The sequence below is a fragment of the Morone saxatilis genome, unplaced genomic scaffold (genome assembly GCF_004916995.1).
Source record: "Morone saxatilis isolate NCDOM2014 unplaced genomic scaffold, NCSU_SB_2.0 Contig10, whole genome shotgun sequence".
Taxonomy (NCBI): domain Eukaryota; kingdom Metazoa; phylum Chordata; class Actinopteri; family Moronidae; genus Morone; species Morone saxatilis.
This window is the reverse complement of record NW_023339652.1, coordinates 4,195,635-4,214,469: the sequence shown is the minus strand read 5'-3', so window position 1 is coordinate 4,214,469 and position 18,835 is coordinate 4,195,635. Positions and strand designations below refer to the sequence as shown.

Here is an 18,835-nt window from a genome sequence, read left to right as displayed (position 1 = left end):
CACACACACACACACACTCAATATTCGCTTCTCAAGGCTGCACCAACATGAGGGAGACACAGAAAATGTAGGAAAGAGAAGATGACTTTAAAGCAGCAAATTAACACCAATCACATGTTTTAAATGGAAATAGCATGATTTCTAGTAAAACTAATTAACTATAAACTAAATTATTTTGGCAGGCTGTTCTTTAACTGCTCACCCAAAATGACAAAAAAGACAGACAAAGCAACCCAAACAACATTTCTTCTTCCTCAAAAAACAGAAACTGTCCTTCTGTTTGTGTACAGATTAAACAAACAATATAACGTGTTACTTAGCAACCTTTAGAGATGCTGGTTGACTGACTTAGTTACCTTTGGAAAGAGCCAGGCTACCTGATTCCCTCTAACCTAACCGGCTGCTAGTGACCTTTACAATACAAATGTGGCAGTGGTATCAATCTTCTCATCTAACTCTTGCAGTTTTCCCAAAATGTTGTACTACTCCTTTATGAAATGACACATGAGTTCATTTGTATGCTGAAGTGTCTGTGTTTCTTTTCTGTCAAACTAAATATTTATATTTTTTTTTAGCATATGTGCTTTTTAAAATTGCTCAAATGTAAGAGATACACATATTGGTTGTAGGAACCATTCAGCACAAAAATAGCTTCCTTTAAAATCTCACATTGGTCTAATTTTGCGGCACACACCTAGTCTGCTGCAGCAGAGTCTTCCTCTTCTTCCCCCTGCAGCTTAGCTGTCCGTTTGCTCACGTCCCTATCTTACAGATGATTGAGTCTGAAACCTGTGTGAGAGTGTGTGTGTGTGTGTGTGTGTGAGTGTGTGAAGGCCTGTGTAATTGAGAGACTGGAGTCTCCAGGTACCTCTGAGGATGATCAAAAGCTACAGAACTGGGCTTGAATGTACAACTGTGGCACAGAAAGATAGATGGAAGAAAGTGAGCCTTTTCCGTGTGTCTTCAATACAACTTAAGTCCTGTTTCACCAAACTTTATGTCCGATTTAAGCAAAGAAAATCTGAAATATAGATAAACCAGTATGGAGATGTGATTTCGTCAAAACGGAATTAAGTGAACTCTGTGATCTCTAGTCCTTTCCTTTCAAAAAGTCATGAGTTTGTACAAGCAGATGGTGTACACGGTACATCTCATCCTGGAACAGGTTTTTACATTCATATGCATCTTGATTCACCCGCTGAGCTCAATTGCTTATAAAGGCAAAGCAGCACTTCAAAGTGAAGAGCGAACACGACAATAATGCTCAGTGTGATCGCCGGGCTCTCGGGAGTTTGTCTCTTCCTGCGCCTCTTCCCTCCAAAACAAACGTGTCAAATCAGTTCAGATGCAGGCTTTATTATTAGCTCCGGGACAATTAGGTGGGCTGGAGAGAGGTTAGTGTGAACCTGTCTTGCTCTGTGTCATCTGGAGCTGTGGATGGGTGGCAACGCTCTCCCTCAGCTGCTCCCTCAGAGCTGTGTAGGAAGACGGGAGGCTAAAAATACCAGACAAAAACAAATACGACAAAAAACCCCCAACAACAGAGGAGAAGAGAAGCCATGATACTGATACAGGAAGCGAGAGAGGAAGAGTATTTTTGTTTATTGGTTAGGTATGGTCAGGTGTGACACATGACACCTCAGCCTCCAAAGTGGCTCCAAATGGAATCGTGGTGTTTTTAATTATTATAATTGATAGTTCAGTGGACATAAATTCAGGTGCCAAATAAAGCTGGATGTGCTTTTGGAAGAAAGATGGATGACTAGGTCTGCAGCTATAATTATTTTTAATATTGATTCAACTAACTGATGATTATTTCTCTAAAAACTGACGTTTTAAAAAGTCTAGATTCTCAAAATAGCTACATTAGGCTTGTTTATAAAGGAATATTTCAACATTTTGAAAAAATATGTTTGTTTGTTAGAGTGCTAAGGATTTTTTCTGAGGAGTCATGTTAGGTGTTTCCACCTTCCTCCGGTCTTTATGCTAAGCTAAGCTAACCAGCTGCTTACTGTAGCTTCATATATAACAGATATGAGAGTGATAATCTCTCATCCAACTCTCAGCGAGGAAGCAAATATGCATATTTCGAAAAAACTAGTTCTTTAAATGAAAAGAATGGCTTTGTCTTTATTAATTTCCAGCTTAACAGACATTTACTCTATCAATGAGCAATGAGCCCTATTAATGATTCAGAAAGGGAAAATAAAACTGATGACTTCTCAATTAATTATTAATCAGGTGTTCAGTAATAATGAAATTAGATAACTAAATCAGGGTATACACTGGAAAATGAAAGAAAGGGCTTATTGTAGGCAGACAGCCTTCAGTCAAGCAAAAAATTAACCATTTATTCCTTATAAAAATAGTTGTTGATTCATTTTCTGTTTATAAACTAATTGATTAATCAACTAATCATTCAGCATTACAACAAATACCATTCAAACAGGATTTTAGGATTTAGTGAAGAAACAGAAAGCAAGAGAAGAACAGATACGTAAAACAAGACCGAAGAGGAAGTGGAGGGGCAGACAGCAGATGTGAAGCTGCCAGAGCCTCCTGGTCGGTGCGACAGGAAGTCAGCCACTGGGGACCTCCATCAGAATGAGAAAGAGGGCATTAGAAAGCTCACGTGACTGACTGGATGACAGAGAGGAGCCTGTTGCAGTCAGATAATTAGTCCACATGGCAATTAGCCTCCAATCTGACTCACAGAGGGAGAAATACAGGAAAAGAGAAACTGAGAAAAAGAGATAGACATAAGGAGGAGGAGTAGTGCTGGACTCATACATTAACAGTTCTGTCCCACTGGCTTTGATTTGGTTTGGACTAGTTAGTGTTCAGGGGTCACCACAGGACTCACATCAGCAAGATCAGCAACAGACCACGTATGAACAGACACAAAGGAACACAGAATTTGTCAGACAGCTGACCAGCTTCAGCCTGAAGTTTGTCCTTTTTGCCGCACTCGTTTCCTGGTTCTGATCAGGTTTATCCTAAATAAGTTCAAAGCCACAATACGCTCATTAGGCTCATTAATTCTCTTTTCAAAAATACAAGCTGAAGTTTATTTAAAGGATCAGGCTAATTCAGCTAATTCTAGACTTTACTTGTCAACAAATCCCAAGAAAAGACCAAAACAAAGATATGTTCATCAATCTCTTAATGCTTTCCGACTGTGTGGTCGAAGCCTTGAGGGACCACTAAGGCCTGCAAAGCATAGGTCACATGGCAGACACAGACTGTTTTTGGTAGCCTTGCTCCTGTAGCTTGTCTGCATGTGTTGTAATCAGTGAAGAAGCACAGAATGCAAGATTTTTCAAATGTAAAAATGATAAGATGAATGAGAAAAAAAACAACTAAATTAGGCCAACATCCTTCATCAATTATCATGCAAACACAATTCATGCTATTTTGAAACCCCCTTTAAAGGATCCCTTTGATCAAAGTTAGTTTACAATTTCTCCATTAACAGCTCTATTTTTACAGAAGTTGATCGTACAATCTTTCAAATGGGGGGCTGTTGGCCAGAAAAAGACTTCTAACAGCGTTAGCGAATGTCTATCTGGAGAACATCATCAAAACCAGTAAGTAGGGTCTATAAGATAACACTGTACTAATAGCTTGCACAGCCATGTCCAGCATTTAAAATGCTTAGAAGATTAGTTTAAAAGCATCAGTAGTGATAATAAAAAAACGAGTCACAAATATAGTTTTATTTTTCAAAAATGGCACAGTATTTCCTAAAAGAGCCGGGCACTGCAGTTTTTGCAAACATTACTCAAACAGGAGGAAATATTGTGTTTTTAAAGGACTATTTTCAGCTGTGGATTAATACACATTTAGTGCTCTAGTGAGTATTTCCAGCAGCAGGACGGTTTATGTGGGATTGAGTCAAAGTAAACGTCATATTAATAAAGGAACATGTCACCCAGTGCAAAGGTAAAAGATATCTTGACTTCCGTAAAACAAATAAAAGCACGGTCCCCTTTACTAGCCCGGTGTGGCTACATGTTTTTACAAATAAATACAGGTCTCAATTAGACACCATATCTGTACTTTATAGAAGATATCTGGATGTATAAAACCTCATAAAACCCACCGGGTTGCTAACTTGAGCGAGTTTTAAGCTGCTTAGATCTCCTACACAAATATAAATGTTTAAACTTTTGTCAATACAGACATGCTTCAGATCAGCTAGATTCTCCACAGTTCAATCCTTCAGTTCATCGTTCATCTTTTTTTATCAGTTGGCACAATATCTTAGCCTCATCTTACAATCAAGAGCAGTGAATGTTCAGAATAATATCATACAAAATCACTCCACATGCTGTGAAAAATGAACAAGCAGATTACACCTGAGCGATGCCAAATTCACCTCAGCTGCTTAAACAATAAAACAATTCACTCTCAAATGAAGCGTAACAGTCGGTTGCATAGTGTATAATAGATCAACTCTTCATGGGACGCTGCTGCCTGCTGTCTTCATTAGATTTAATGGCGGTTTATCCACAAGGAGGCCATGATTGATGCCAATTTACATATTCCCAGCCTGTTGACAAGCACTCAGAATGAGGTGAGAAATTTGCTGAAACCTCGAAATGTGTCACAGGGGTAGAAACATGTCTCACATGACATGAGTCTTTTCACACACTTTATCTTGCATTAACTGCCTTATATAAGTGGTTTTCAATATGTTACACCGGGGCCCCTCTCAGCAAAACACTCAAAATGCAATATAGAAAATGTTGATATGAATGGATTCTGTTACTCTGAGTATTATCTTTTGTCTTATTTAAATGTGGGATCATCATCCTTTAGGTTATGTTGCTATGGAAGATGTAAACAGAAAGGATGTTGGCATGGATTAAGTGCTGTGGCCTACAGCTTGAGCCCAATTTGTAGCTTATGTATGTTAATATTTTGGCAAATTGGCAATATTTAAAATAGGTTGAATTTATTATTAGCAGTTCCTGTTTGCACTGTATCTGTGGTTGTACAGAAAACTATCACTGGATTTCTCTGATACTGACAAAAAGTTTAATATGTGATGATCCTTAGGCAAGTTCTACAGTCAAAAATTCTAGGATTTCAAAGCAGAATAATGGATGTTTATTCATAACGGAGATAATATGATTGGAAAGTGTACGTCACGCTGAATCTACAAATATTTGCGTCTATGTGTTCACCTTACATCTCTCCCTCCATGCCCCCCTTTAACTCTCCAGCCTCCCAGGTCAAAAAACGGCTGCACTTTATTGAAAAAAGACAAAAGGTCAAGATGCACCCTGCAAAGTACAAGATTCCCAATTCACCCCTGAACTGCAAAACAGAATGGGGGCACATGTGGCAACACTGAATGCCGCCTGCTAGCAGCTTGATGTTGCTAACACAATTTGCTGACCCCAGAGCAGTCAGGGCTCATCAAAAACAGACGCCAACCATCACGGTACACAGGGAGTGGCACAATGAGAAAAACAGCTGAAATTACATTGTGTTTGTTTTCCGATTCAATCTTTGTGAGCACAGAGGAGAAAAACATCTCTCAATAGAATGCCCTGCCTCTCCAAACTCTTAGAACTTGACATGATTTCCTTCCTTCTCATCCTTCGCCTGTTGAATACAAATACTGTTGTATGCCACCAGACTTCATAAGCAATTTCATTAAAATAATTTCCACGCCTTTGCTCATTCACACTCTAGCAGATGCGTATAAACTTTGATCTGTGACTGTTTGCATCCCCTTTAACAAGCTGTTTTTTAATTTGCAGAAGAGGTTAATTACTGTTATTAAATGTGTGATTTAGCCAGTGAGTGCCCGGGATGGATAGAGGTCAACTGACATGCAGAATATTGTTAGAACAAGAAACAAACGGGGAACAGACTGTCAGGCCAGAGGAAGAGGCTAATGTCCAGAACACAACGATAGAAAAATACTTTCAGTCCAGCCTAAGTGGAGCTCCTGATTGAATTTGATTAGTTCAGATGTGGAGGAGCTCAACATGAAAGCTCCTATTTTAGTAGCGGAGCAGAGAGGAGAGGAGAGAAGAAAAGAGGAGAAGATTACTTTTAAGGTTAGAATTGCTCTTATCTTAGACTGAGGGTTTGGGTTTGTTTACGGAATAAATGTAATCAATGGAAAGCAGAAAATATGGTCTTGATTTCTACTGATTGCAATGAGAGACATAAGGAGAAGAGAGGAGAGGCAGGGAGAAATGATGTGGGAGAGGAAAGAGAGGAGAGGAGAGGGAAAGACGTGCAGAAGAAAAGGGAAAAAACAAGTGGAAGAAGGAGAGGAGAAATAAGAAAAAAGGAAAGGGAAAGAGAATGGGGGAAATGAAAGGTAACAATACGAGGAATGTTAATAATGCAAGTTAATGAACAGAAAAGAAGAAGACAAGGAGAGGAGACGAGAAAAAGCGAGAGAAAGAAATTCAAGCTCATGGAAGGAAACAATAGGAAAGGGGATGAAAGGAAAGGAAAAAACATGGAGGTAATGAAAAGAAAAAGGAAAAGAAACAAATAGAAGGTAAACGGAAGGAAACGAGGAGAGGAGATGACATTAGAGGAGAGGAGAAACACAAAAAAAGAAAGAAAACCAGGAGACGAGATGAGAGGAAAGGAAAGCTAAGACAAGGAAAGGTAGAGAATGAAGGGTAAGGACCAATAAGAGAGAGGAGAAATTAGGAAAAGAGAGGAGATGAGAAGACAAGGGGAGAAGAGGAGAGGATAAATAAAGAGCAAAGGAAACAGGAGGAGAGGAGAGGAGATATGAGAAAAGAAAAGAAAAGGATACGAGGAGGAGAGAGGATTAATAAGGGATGGAAGGGAAGGAGAGGAAAGGGGAGGAGAGGAGTAAAGAGGAGGAGAAGCTATCATCACTGCCTGTTTTTAAACCAGCTAAGAGCTGCTCAGCCGCAGCTGGAGCTCGGAGAGGAACGAATGCGCTAAATTGAACTCGGTGACACGGGTGGTGATTACTAGTTTGAAGTGTTGTTGTTTTGGACAGGAAGCCTAGTGGATGACAGAGAGCGCTTGACTGTATGCATCGCAAGAAATCTACTACAGAAGGAACAAGGAGCCTGTTCTCTTACAGTATCTGAGGTGAATCTGTGCTTTTTGACCCGACAGGCTTCCAAAAAATCACTCCAAAATTATTTGTAGAGGTGTTGGATTGAGCTGCAGATCCACAGATGGATGTCTGACACAAAGTGCCAGTAAAACATAATGACAGATCACACACAGAGTGAGACCACATACACTCAGACATGGCCAGGCATGAGATGACATCATTACAGCCATGTTAAGGTTATAAAGCCTTGGTGTTTTCAGCCCTGATGCTTTTTTTTTTCTTATTTATTCCATATTTTTCTGATTCCTTGCTGCTTGCCAGCCCATGAAATCGTCCTTGTCTTCATTCAAATTCTGCTCAGGGAATACTTTAAGAGCACAATCTAGCATTTGCTGTGTGCCTGTTAATCAGAGCAGAACATCAAATAATGACCAGTAATGTGGAAAAGAAACATAGCCGGTTCTATCTTTTCTCTTCCTGCATTCTTTTAATAAGAGTCAGAGTCGCACAATCCCAGTTGCTGGATGGAGTTCCCTCGCAGACAAAAGAAGGTCGGCAGCTCTAATTGACCACTACCTTTGTGATAGCGCACAATGCTATCATCCAGAATGTGTCATCTAAGAACAAATCACACATCCAGTTTTTTCTCCAGTCAGCCACCATACTGTCTATGCTCTAAGAAACGAGGTGTAAGATGACCCATAATGTCAGCACATCTGCCCCAGAGTGACCCAGAAAAAAAACTCTCCAGTCCGTGAAAATCGTTGCCGCTACTCACAGCAGCATCAGTGGCGATATTTAAAGGGTTCTCCAATGGGAGCATTGTGAAGTGGACGCAGCAATTTCTATTAAAGTGTAGTGACTGAAGGCCTGTTGATTCGCAAAGAGGGGGCAGATGGAGGCAGGCAACAGGTGCGTACGACTGGTGGTAGAAATCCAAGGCTGAGTAATACAGAGCATGTAAGAATAGGTAGGCAGATGGGGATGTCCTTTCTGTGACTGGCGCACAACCAAGATACTTACACTGTGACTTTATGGCTCAGCAGATGCCAATGTTGGCTGGTAAGGCAGCTACTGAGTCAGTTGATCCAAGAGTTTCCATTAAATTTGGTAAAGGTGAATCATATTGACTTTTGTGATCTGTTGAAGTGCCCTCTTCCAATACTACAGGATACTAATGACTGCACTTCCTTTTGCCATGGAGATTATTGCCAACAAGCTAATTTAATTCAATCCAATTTTATTTATATAGCGTCAAATTGTAACAGAAGTTAATTATTTACACCTCAGCAGACACAAAGCAACACTATCATTTATGTGGAGTCGTGTTTGTGTCCATTTCATGCTTAAAGTCCAATCTTCTTTTAGTTCTGATTTAAAATCCACACTAACTCCTGAGGGTAATATCTGTCTCTTTAGCTGCTAAATGCTACACTATGTTCACCAACTAGATGCTATATTTGTTTGTCTGATATTTGGTGCTGTGCTGGTGGTGTACAGTAGGTTTTTAGAGGTTTTCCACTGAAAGCAGCTAGGCCCTGATGGGAACTACACGGATGAGCAGTGAGAGTGAACCAAAACAGTACAGTTGCGGTAAAGATGCTAAAAAAGCTCTGTAGAGATGATGGGAACCGATTCTCTGTGGGTTCATCTTGAGCAACTATTTTTAGTTAGTAGTTATGTGATCTATTGTTAACATAAAAATATGCCACTTTAAAGCATTATGTTTGGGTTGTGGAAGAGCTCTTGTTCATTGTTCCTTGTCTAGCTTGTAACAGTGCTCATCCCTAACAAAGATTATCTTGAGTAAACCAGCTTCTTCTACACCTTCAGCTAGCACAGACTGCATTCTCTCAATTGATCTTCTAGATTAACAGTGCAGGACCAGATGCATGCTCTATTCTTAACTTCCTGAAGCTTATACAGATGCTTTTTTTTACATCACTTGACCATATTGTAAGGCAACAGTCCAGATGTAAGAAAACCAAAGGTTGTTCATTTTGTCTTTATTTTCTCATTGAAAACAATTTATTTTCTTAAACTTCTCTATAAGATTTAATCTTTTTGTATGTGTTTGGAGCTAAAATTACTTGTGCTTTCAAGTAAACATGCCTTAAATATCCTGGTATTTTAGTGTTAAAAAAAACCCTTGAAAGGAAAGCAAATGCTTTGTGCTTTATTAATGCAGCGGCTGCTGGTGTTGGGTGTCCTGTTCTTTTTAAAGCTTGCTGTCTGAATGTCTGTGCCCAGAATACGTACTGGTGAACGGCAATGTGATTACAGAGGAACAGGCAACTTAAATAAAATTTACTTTTTAAATGATCCACAGAGCAGCTAGTCAGTGGCCACGTGTTGTTTTGAAACGGTGGAAACGTGTCATTAATCAAGATCAACACACCATGAAATATATACAGCTTAATGTTAACGTACCTTACAGAATGACATGCCTGTATTGCATTAAATATAGTCTGAAATGTGTTTCTGTAGCCATAAAGAACAGTTTGTCAAAACATTGTCTTTTCTAAGTGCTTTGTGAATTTATTCTGAAGGGTGTGCAACTGCTTTTGTCTACTGAAAGACTGGAGGTGACACAGGAGAAGAGTGTGTTAGCAAAAAACATAGCCACCAGGCTTGTGTAGCAAAAAGAAAATCATTTCACGCCTGCTGACAGTGATGACCTGAAAGTGTTGAATTGGCTTTCATGACATGATAATGTGACCTTCATTTCAGGTAGTTTGGAAAGCAAATTTTTTGCACTGAAGCTAAAGTTAGCAATTTAAATCTCAGTGTGTGTGTTATTTTGTGTGTGGAGGGGCAGGAAAAGAGGGCAGGAAGGAAGTTCTGAAATGCGTCGGCCAATGCTACGCTTACTTAAATCTCTACCTCACCTCAGCATCCACAGTTAAAATGGTTTCTACTTGCTGCAGTGTGATAACATTTGGCTTAAATTTGTTTCTGTGGGACTCGTCTAGAAAGAATTTTTTGTAATGCTCAGACAATTATAACTTGGATTCAAAACTAAGCTTAACCTAATGCCAAAAATCCACAGGCAATAAGTATACATAACATACCATCTCTCGAATGCAGCTCTATGGAAGACAGTATCCATCACTTCATTCATAACCTGGTCACATTCATGGGGGGGGGTCCCAAGTCTGAAAACTGTATTTTATCTCAAGGAGCTTGAATTTAAATAACAAGGACTGTAAATCAACAGTCTGCATAGCATGCAGTATTTAGGGGGAAAAATCTAATTAGGCATTTGTAATGAAATCTACTCTTAGTAATTCATGTACACAAATGATCTCTTTCCCGGCTCAATCAATACTAATGTCATTGCTTTGACATTATCAATACAGACCATTTATGGACAAATACAAGCAGAAATCCAAACTCTAGCAGTCAACTGGTGCAGTTTACCTTGTATTTGATGCAGTTAGATTAATTTACTGTTTGTCTGTGTGGTAATTACCTAATATTACATCTTTGCCTGCATTAATGTGCAATAATAAGCTTTATTATCACTGCTGTGGGAGCAAAATATAATTTTCTCTGAATGTATAGATAATCTGGAAACACTGTAGTTATACTGACATGTTCCTTTAACACAATGACCTACTTATATTGTTTTTTATTCAGATTAAATGTATGCTGCGTCACAAGCTATCTGTGACGTACTCTGTATAGATAATAAGACTATAAATATTTATCTTTTCAAAATGCAAACGGGGGTAGACATGCAGATTTCACTTATCCTCTGACATACATTGAGTTTACTCACTATACAGTTGCCACCTCACATTGTTTGACTCTAAATATCCTGGATTTGATGTGCAGTGAAAAAATATCTTTAAATGTCTTGTTTTGTCTGACCAACAGTCCAATATCCAAAGATATTCAATTTAAGATAACATAAGGTCAAGAAAGACATTTGAGAATCTATAACCATATATGTTGGGGATACTCAACGCATCTTCCATTTCTACTAATTTCTAAAAAAAACCTGCCATCTGACATCCAATTATCTTATGCCTCTCCCTCTAGCAACCTCACAGCATCGTCCAGCGCCGCCTGATGGAGGGAAACATCACGCGGCTGCGAGGTGAGGCCCGGGACCAAAGCGCCAGGGTTCGCTCCCCGTTGGCCGACACCAAGGACGGGCCTGCTGACGCCGAGGAGAGGAGCGAGAGCACAGCCGACGACTCCACGGAGGAGAGGGAGTCTCTGGAGGAAAGCGAGAGGAGCCTACGGTCGGACGAAGAGGACGACAGCAGCGAAGCCGGAGCCAGACAGACAGCTGAGAAGGCCGAGGGCACGGAGAGCTCGACCCTCCTCACAGCTCTGGTTGTTCAATGCAAGGTACTGCACTGTGTTCAGTGTGTACTCCTGCATGTCTCTCTCCCCGCTCACGTTCAATGCTCTGACAGCTTCTACTACTGCATAAAAAACTGAAAACGAGAGAGAATACAAAGACAGCACCATTCTGCTCTCATGACTCATCACTTAAGGCCCACTCTTCATTTATTCTCTCTTTACAACACATCAAAAGCCTGGCAGGACCCTGTCTGGTTGGATCAGAACAACAGATAACTGAGTCACTAAAAGTACAACGTGGTTAACGTGTGCACGTGTCCAAAATTGATTAAATGTTGGTTACAGGACTAAAGTGCACAAGGGCTTGAAATGGAAAAAAAAACCTGCGTGGGCCTCAGGACAAAAAGTGGGAAAGAATAAACTGTATTCAAATTTGTGCAGATGCATATTAAAACACATACAGGCAACCAACAGGTAACCCTCTCACTTGGGGTCTAGTTTTTCCCGCTTGTATCCCACGTTAGCTCTTCTAGCCCCTCATGGATGACTGCTCATTTGGGCCCACTTGACTGTAGTATGCAGTGACAGTCTCACAGAAAGCTAATCAAGACTATTTTTTTTAAATGTATGGCTGCACACCTCTTCTATATAACATTAATGAGACGTATTAAGTCTACAGTCAGACAGTGTGCGGCTCCTTATTGATGACTGGCTCTTAACACTTACTGTGTGCTTATTGTGTAACGGTACTTATCTGCTGGTGGTCACATTGTATAATATTCTTTTGTCCAACTCGTTTGGTAACAAGATCTTGATATTGCTTTAGAATAAATAGGTGTTATTGTGGACGTTCTCTAGAAAATAGATTACACATGAAGATGTATGCAGGTTAACAATCTGTATCATACAAAGAAATCCATTTAAAGGGACAGAGAAAACAAGGTTTGCTGGTTTTACATTGAGCTTTTGGGTGTTTACTTGACAACTCCAATAAAGACGACAGCTCAGCAATATGTACACATCAAAGGTTGCAGACTTTTCAGCACTAAGCAAAGAAACTGGTGCATGACCAAGCTGGCACCTCTCACACCACTTATTTCCTGTTAACTCTCTAGCAGCTACTGTCAATAATGGCATTCTTGCACCCTGAAAACATTGACCGCTGGCCCAGACGCTAAATCATTTGTATCGTCAGACGATAGCAAATGGATTCTGAGCTTGCCTAGTCTCTAGTTTAGGTCATGCACTGGATCCTACATTTACCACAATACCGCTCATATACCCGCCTGGTAAATGTCCACATCTTTCAAACTGCACATCCCAGGTTTATAACACACACACAATTTTAAGCCTCAAGCCAAAAATGACCCTGATGACATCATGAAGGTTATCCTTAGAGCCACAGAAGACTCCATACCAGTGTTTTATGGAGTAGTAGCTGTTGTGACAAACAAACTGACCTTCATGTGTAAAATCAGCGAAGTGCCACTTAAATAAATAACCCAGAGAGTGACTGCATTATCAGTCTATCAGTGTTTTAGTGTAAGACCACATAGCATTTCAAACAACCCCGTTAGTAGAGAAAACAAAGTAGAAAACTGCACCATTATGCATGCAGTGACTCAGTATTTGTGCTTTTTTATTAACTGTCTTTTCTGAAGCACATTAGGCATTAATGGTTGTCTGGTTTCACATGGAGATGCTCCCTGTGGTCCCCCATCTAACACGCTCTCAACACTCCAATGATTAATGTATGCAGAAAGGTCACACCAAATCTCAAGGAGCGATTCAGTCTGTCCTCAAGCTGATTTTTCATATCAAGCCACCAGAGACGGCTGATAATTAACAAAATGTTGGTTGAAATGGTGATGTTTTATATAAAGTATTGACAAAAACAGACATCCAACATTGAATAACTGACATTACATAAAAATGCATAGAGCAGGTTCTTTCCCTCCTTTCTTTAGTCTTCATAATAATAATAATGCTAAAACTAATAATAAAATTTTTACTTTCTACATTTCTTAACATGCTCTGATACAATATATAGATTTCTAAAACTGGTGTTTAATGCTGAAAGGATGGATTGATTTGTTTTGATAGTTGATAACTCATTTATCAAGCAAAAGGGCCAAAAATTTGCTGTTTTTATAATAATTGTAAATTGAATACTTTTGGGTTTGGACTGTTGATCAGACAAAACGAGCAATCGGAAGGTCTCACTTGAAGTGATTAATCAAAACAAATATACGTTGCATTTTTAAAAAATCTAATTCTCTAGTAAATTTTATCAAGGTAGTAGATACATAGATGCCAGTATGAAATACTTATCTCAAGGGCAAAATTTAATAGCTAACATTTTGGCCTTTTGGATCCTGATTGGAGAGAATTGCAGCACTGTATGACACCAAGGACAGAGACATTTTTTATCCTTTGAAGGAAATCAATACAGTAATCAAACAGCTGCTGTTCCCTGTTGTGTTAAAGTATGTAGCACAGCTAGTGTAAAATTAGTAGTCCACTTTTCTGGTAGATTCAGCGTTTTCCCCTATTACTCATTGTGCTTTGCTCGGTTTTATCATCAACTTATTGAATGCAAAGTGTTCTTCAGTTACTCATTCGGGAAGCTATTTTTAAACTTCAGGGAGAGAGAGGGATTTCTGCACCACCAGGACTGAGACAAAAGAGCGGGGTTTGTGGGCCTGCTGATAAGCCGGTGTGCCCGTGAGGACAAAGGGGGCTCAGCTCAGTCTGTACAGAGTGTGAGAGATCAAAACAAGGCTCACGGAAACTGAACGTGTTTATTTCCAAGGGGGGAAATATCCTCGGGTCAAGTGGATATGGTATTGATTTATGACGGGGATGACGGGGAGAGAAAGATATACAGAAACAGGAACCAGATTGGGTGCTGGACAGTAAAAACCACAGTAGATGTGGGACAATGTTTTAATATATGGCAGCTGCTCCTTGATTTAAGCAAAAATATGTAGTCATAAATGTTTTTCTTTGTCAGTTTAAATTGTTAGCACAAGTACGCAATGAAAACTCAATCAAGAGCACAAGAATACCCAAAAATGGTGACACAGATACAATAATACATCTAATATATTAATAAATATCTAGGAGGGGCTGATGCTAACAAGCTGATGTTAAGCAGGTACAACCAGTGCCTGAATTTGACCAAAAAAGGTGCCAGTGCCCTAATTCAGCACAACCCTAACCCTAAAAACAACATAACCCTAATTCTTTTGGCGGTTTCTATCCTTTTTAACAAGGACATTTTCAGTGCTTTTTAGTGTAAGAATGATGATTGGTCAAAATTGCAAGGTCGTGTAGAATTCACAGGAATTGGCTGACTATGCGTTAATTGTTGCTATATGAATTACGTTGCAACAGTAATTAGAGGTGATACACAGTGACGCAGTTACGCAGGTTTTGGGGGGCATGCATGAAAGCATCAAAGTGGTTATTTTTATTATTTTGCAAATTTTTATTGTCTCTGCAAAAAAAATACTGGTGACCTCAGTGGTGGGTACGGCCATATTGGACAAAAATCAGTGCCGATACTCAGTACTGGTGAGTACTGGCTCATTTCAGGCAGTGGGTATAATGTTGACCATGTTCATACAAAGTACAGCTGAGGCTGATTTTGAACATATTTGGTCAGAAACCAAAGTGTTAGGACCCAAAAAGGACCCTAAGTAATGGACTGACATTGTCATCCTAAGGGTCATGACATGAAAATATTAAAGAAGTCACATGAAAGGAAACAGAAATATTACACATAACAAAAAATGCATTTACTTTTAACACACACTAAATCTACATTACTGTTTAGATTGTGGAGCTATCAGATATATACCAAAGATTTTTATGTTACCTCGTCTTTCAGCGGCTCTAAGTACATCTCAGGAAGGAAACTGGGTGATATTAATTTAATATTGTGGTTTAGAGTCTGTGCAGGGTTTACTTCCACTTTAATTGTTTCAAATATGTCAGTATTGCTTGCTTATATATTAGTATTCTTAGCTCATCAAGGTCAAGCATTTTGACATCTCTGCCTGTGAGGACCTAAACCATGTTCCATAAATATAAATTAAGAACTGTTTCCTGGACTGCATTTTATATGAAAGCTGAATCATTAAAAATAACAACAAGAGTAATGTGGCTATTTGCATTTCGGGAAAAACATCTAATTTATACATGGTCTGATACACAGTTAACAGTGTGGGGGTGGTGCCAGCATACTGCTTATCTCACATGCATGCGGAGGAACCATATGTCCTGAATACATTCTTCATTCGAACATTACTTGTTCCCACTTGTGTACAGGTTGCATGAGATCAAGGAAGAGGTTGCTGAATAGAAAAGGCAGTTCCCATAAACCATTACAATCTGCTGCACTATAATCTGCTGCACTATAGACTTTCCCCTGCTTTATGAAATACGTCTTTGTGACATGAAGTGCCCTGCAGCCAACAAGAGCAAATGTGAGATGCAGGAGAAGAGAAATGTCAGTGGAAATTAGGACAAGCTGCCGGTTAGCACTACTACTGTAAAACTGTAGCTTAAATGATGGGGAAATATACACACTTATTTGCTTTCTTCGCTTCTTTCTTATATCTCCAGGATTTCACAGGCTTTTTGTGGGATTGTTGCATCCTAAAATGCTGATTTCATGGCAGCTTTTCTAAACAATTGGGATGCATGTTGCAACATTTTTAGGCATTTTTTTTGCAATGAAAGTACAAACTGAAAAAATTGCGAGTAGTTTGGAGACATATGGCTCAACATTTTTCCTGGGAGCCTGCTATGATTGCAGAAACTTTCAGGACATTACAATGATTGTTTAAAGTTGCAAGGTCATGTATATAATTCACAGGGATTGGTTGAATATGAGTTAATTGTTGCGATGGCAACATCATAACTTGGAGACTGCTAGAGCCATAATACAGTTAGCTTAGATAGTGTGTGTGTAGTGTTTTTACACATATTTTTTTGTATGGATAAAGCAAGCAATATATAACATTGCTACAGTGATAATAATAATAATAATATAATGGCTGTATTTTTTAACTTTTGAACAGAATTAGGCCTCATATTTGACTGACATACATGAGACTGGTATCAATGTTCTCATCTCACTCTTGGCAATAAAAAGGGAATAAGTGTATTTCCCAAAATGTTAAACTATCACTATAAACTGATTTTTTTGCCACTTTGGGGCACAAGCTGTAAACTTGTTAGCATACCGTTGAGTAGCAGAAACAGAGCAATGTTAGCAGCAATTCATTTTGAGTTGTTTTTGTGTCCACCTGGTGAATGTAAGTCTAATATTCACTCTCTTGTATCTCTGTTTTTGATCTCTAAGAACTCCTAATACAAATATCTTGCTCTTCAGCTGCAGCTGTAGGCCTATATGCTTCACTACCTTCACCAGCTAGTTGCTATTGCTAACTGTGTGTGTTAGTGGTTGTCAGTTAGTGCACAGTGGCGTTTAAGAGCTTTAGTGCTGAAAACAACTGTTTTCCTGTCGAAAACGACACTATGAGAGTGATAGAAGTGAACTACAACAGTAAAGTTGGTTGCTAGAAAACCAAAACTATGAGCTGAATGATGTTAAAAAGCTTTGTAGAGTGACTGATATTTTACATGAGGTTGTCCATACGAGCAACTCCTTTCACATACTGTTACTTCGTATTATAAAAAACAGTGATTAACTGCTTTAAAGTTAAAAATCATCATTAATTCTGCAATGCAGTGAGATTTGAGTTTGTACAATGAACCATGTGACTTGTCATAGATCACTTCCTCTTCAGTATGGAGTTGTTTGGTTGAGTTAAATGCATTACTCACTTGATTAATATTTTATGCTGTAGTGACTCTTTTGAGATCATTAAGTCTAAAAAAATCAAAGTCCACTTAACAAACTGAAGAATCTGCATCCTGTCAGTAAATAGAGTCAGCAATAATCAAAAAAACAACTCATGCCATCTGTAATGGTAAACAGAGTGTCCTGTTGGTTTATTTATAACTTGATTATTAACTGAACCAGACGCCTGCAGCAATAAACGGAAGAGTTGTGATTTATGGCTCCAACACAGAATCAATACAGATCAAGCTAAAAACACAAAATAACATTTGGCTCAAAAAACAAGGAGCTGGATTGGAAATACTGCACCACTGGGAGTTGATTAACAGTCGACTTGGACTTTATTTTTCAGTTTGGCACTTTCACAAGCATGTGGAAAGTGAATAGATTTGTTCAAAAGAAAAGAGATCTGTGGTTTTCCAAGGCTCCCCAGAACTGTGTTAATGTGCTATTGTGACTGGTTGTTTCCTCGCATGCGTTGGTGCCAGACTGAAGTGGAAAAATCACACTGTGACACCAAACTCTCCCCTCTGTCTTCCCCACAGTGCTGCGAGACTGAAGTCAAGGCATCCATCAACACTGGCAGCCAACATAACCACATCTCCACCTCCTGCTGCCAGAGGCTGGGGTAAGAAATGGACTGCTCTAAACTACAAATACACTCACGACACATATATTAGCTGCTACCTTTTAAAACTTTTAAAGGAATGTACAAAGTGCTTTGACAATCAGATCAGTCAAAAGCAAATACTGATTTTTAACATTATCAAAATTGGCAAAGAAATAAGCTTTACGGAGATTTTTAATAGCTTAAATTTGACAGCCTCTAAGCTCCTAAGGAAGGTTTTTCCAGACGCTTTAAGACCCGACATCACCTTCATCTTTAAGAAAAGACATTAAAATGCCAAATAAAGCTCCGTCTGTGGCCTAAGAGTATTATGAGGATGTGACATTTTGTTCTCATCTTACTTTCATATCAACTCTAAAGGTAAAAGGTAAAGAGTGAAAGCTGATAAAACTGATGTAGTTGGTCTTCAAACTGCTAGTTCATAAAATCTCAGCTACACAAACCTTTGATTGACATTTTAATAAAAAGCTGATCAAATTTAGAGTGACATATACTGAGGAAATCCACTTCTGAGGTAGCAACTGTAAGTTTTTCTGTGTCTGTGTGTATTATTAGACTGGTGCCCAGTCAGGACAGTTCACCATGTGGTGTGAGCAGCTCAGTGACAGGTCTGCAGCTGCAGTTGGGCAGACAGACGGTCCAGTGTTCAGCCTATGTCCAAGGTAAGAATATAAGATCACACTGTAAAAGATTTGGATTGCTTAGAGTCTAACAGGTTTCATGAGGCTATACATGGGCACAGTGGTGCATGCTAATGTCAGCATGCTAATATGTTTAAAATGACAATGTGAATGGACCGTGTTCACCGTCTTATAATAGATGGAGCTAACAGACACTAAGCACAAAGTGAAACTGATGTGAATGTCAGTTTTGCAGGTGTTTGTAAACCAAATGTGTTGAGTGATAAATGAGAGGTCCAGTGTGGAACATTTGGGAGGATCTATTGGCA

The 18,835-nt window shown here is 39.1% G+C and overlaps 1 protein-coding gene across 2 annotated transcripts in view; it reads left to right on the top strand.

Annotated features, from left to right (window-relative positions):
• Positions 1–18,835, top strand: part of nrip2 (nuclear receptor interacting protein 2) — a 30,518-nt gene that overhangs the window by 5,203 nt on the left and 6,480 nt on the right. For both annotated transcript variants that reach the window (XM_035679329.1, XM_035679323.1), the window contains 3 exons: positions 11,117–11,431; positions 17,804–17,886; positions 18,442–18,548. In XM_035679329.1, the coding sequence (XP_035535222.1) occupies positions 11,117–11,431; positions 17,804–17,886; positions 18,442–18,548 (505 nt within the window). The remainder of the gene's footprint in view (positions 1–11,116; positions 11,432–17,803; positions 17,887–18,441; positions 18,549–18,835) is intronic.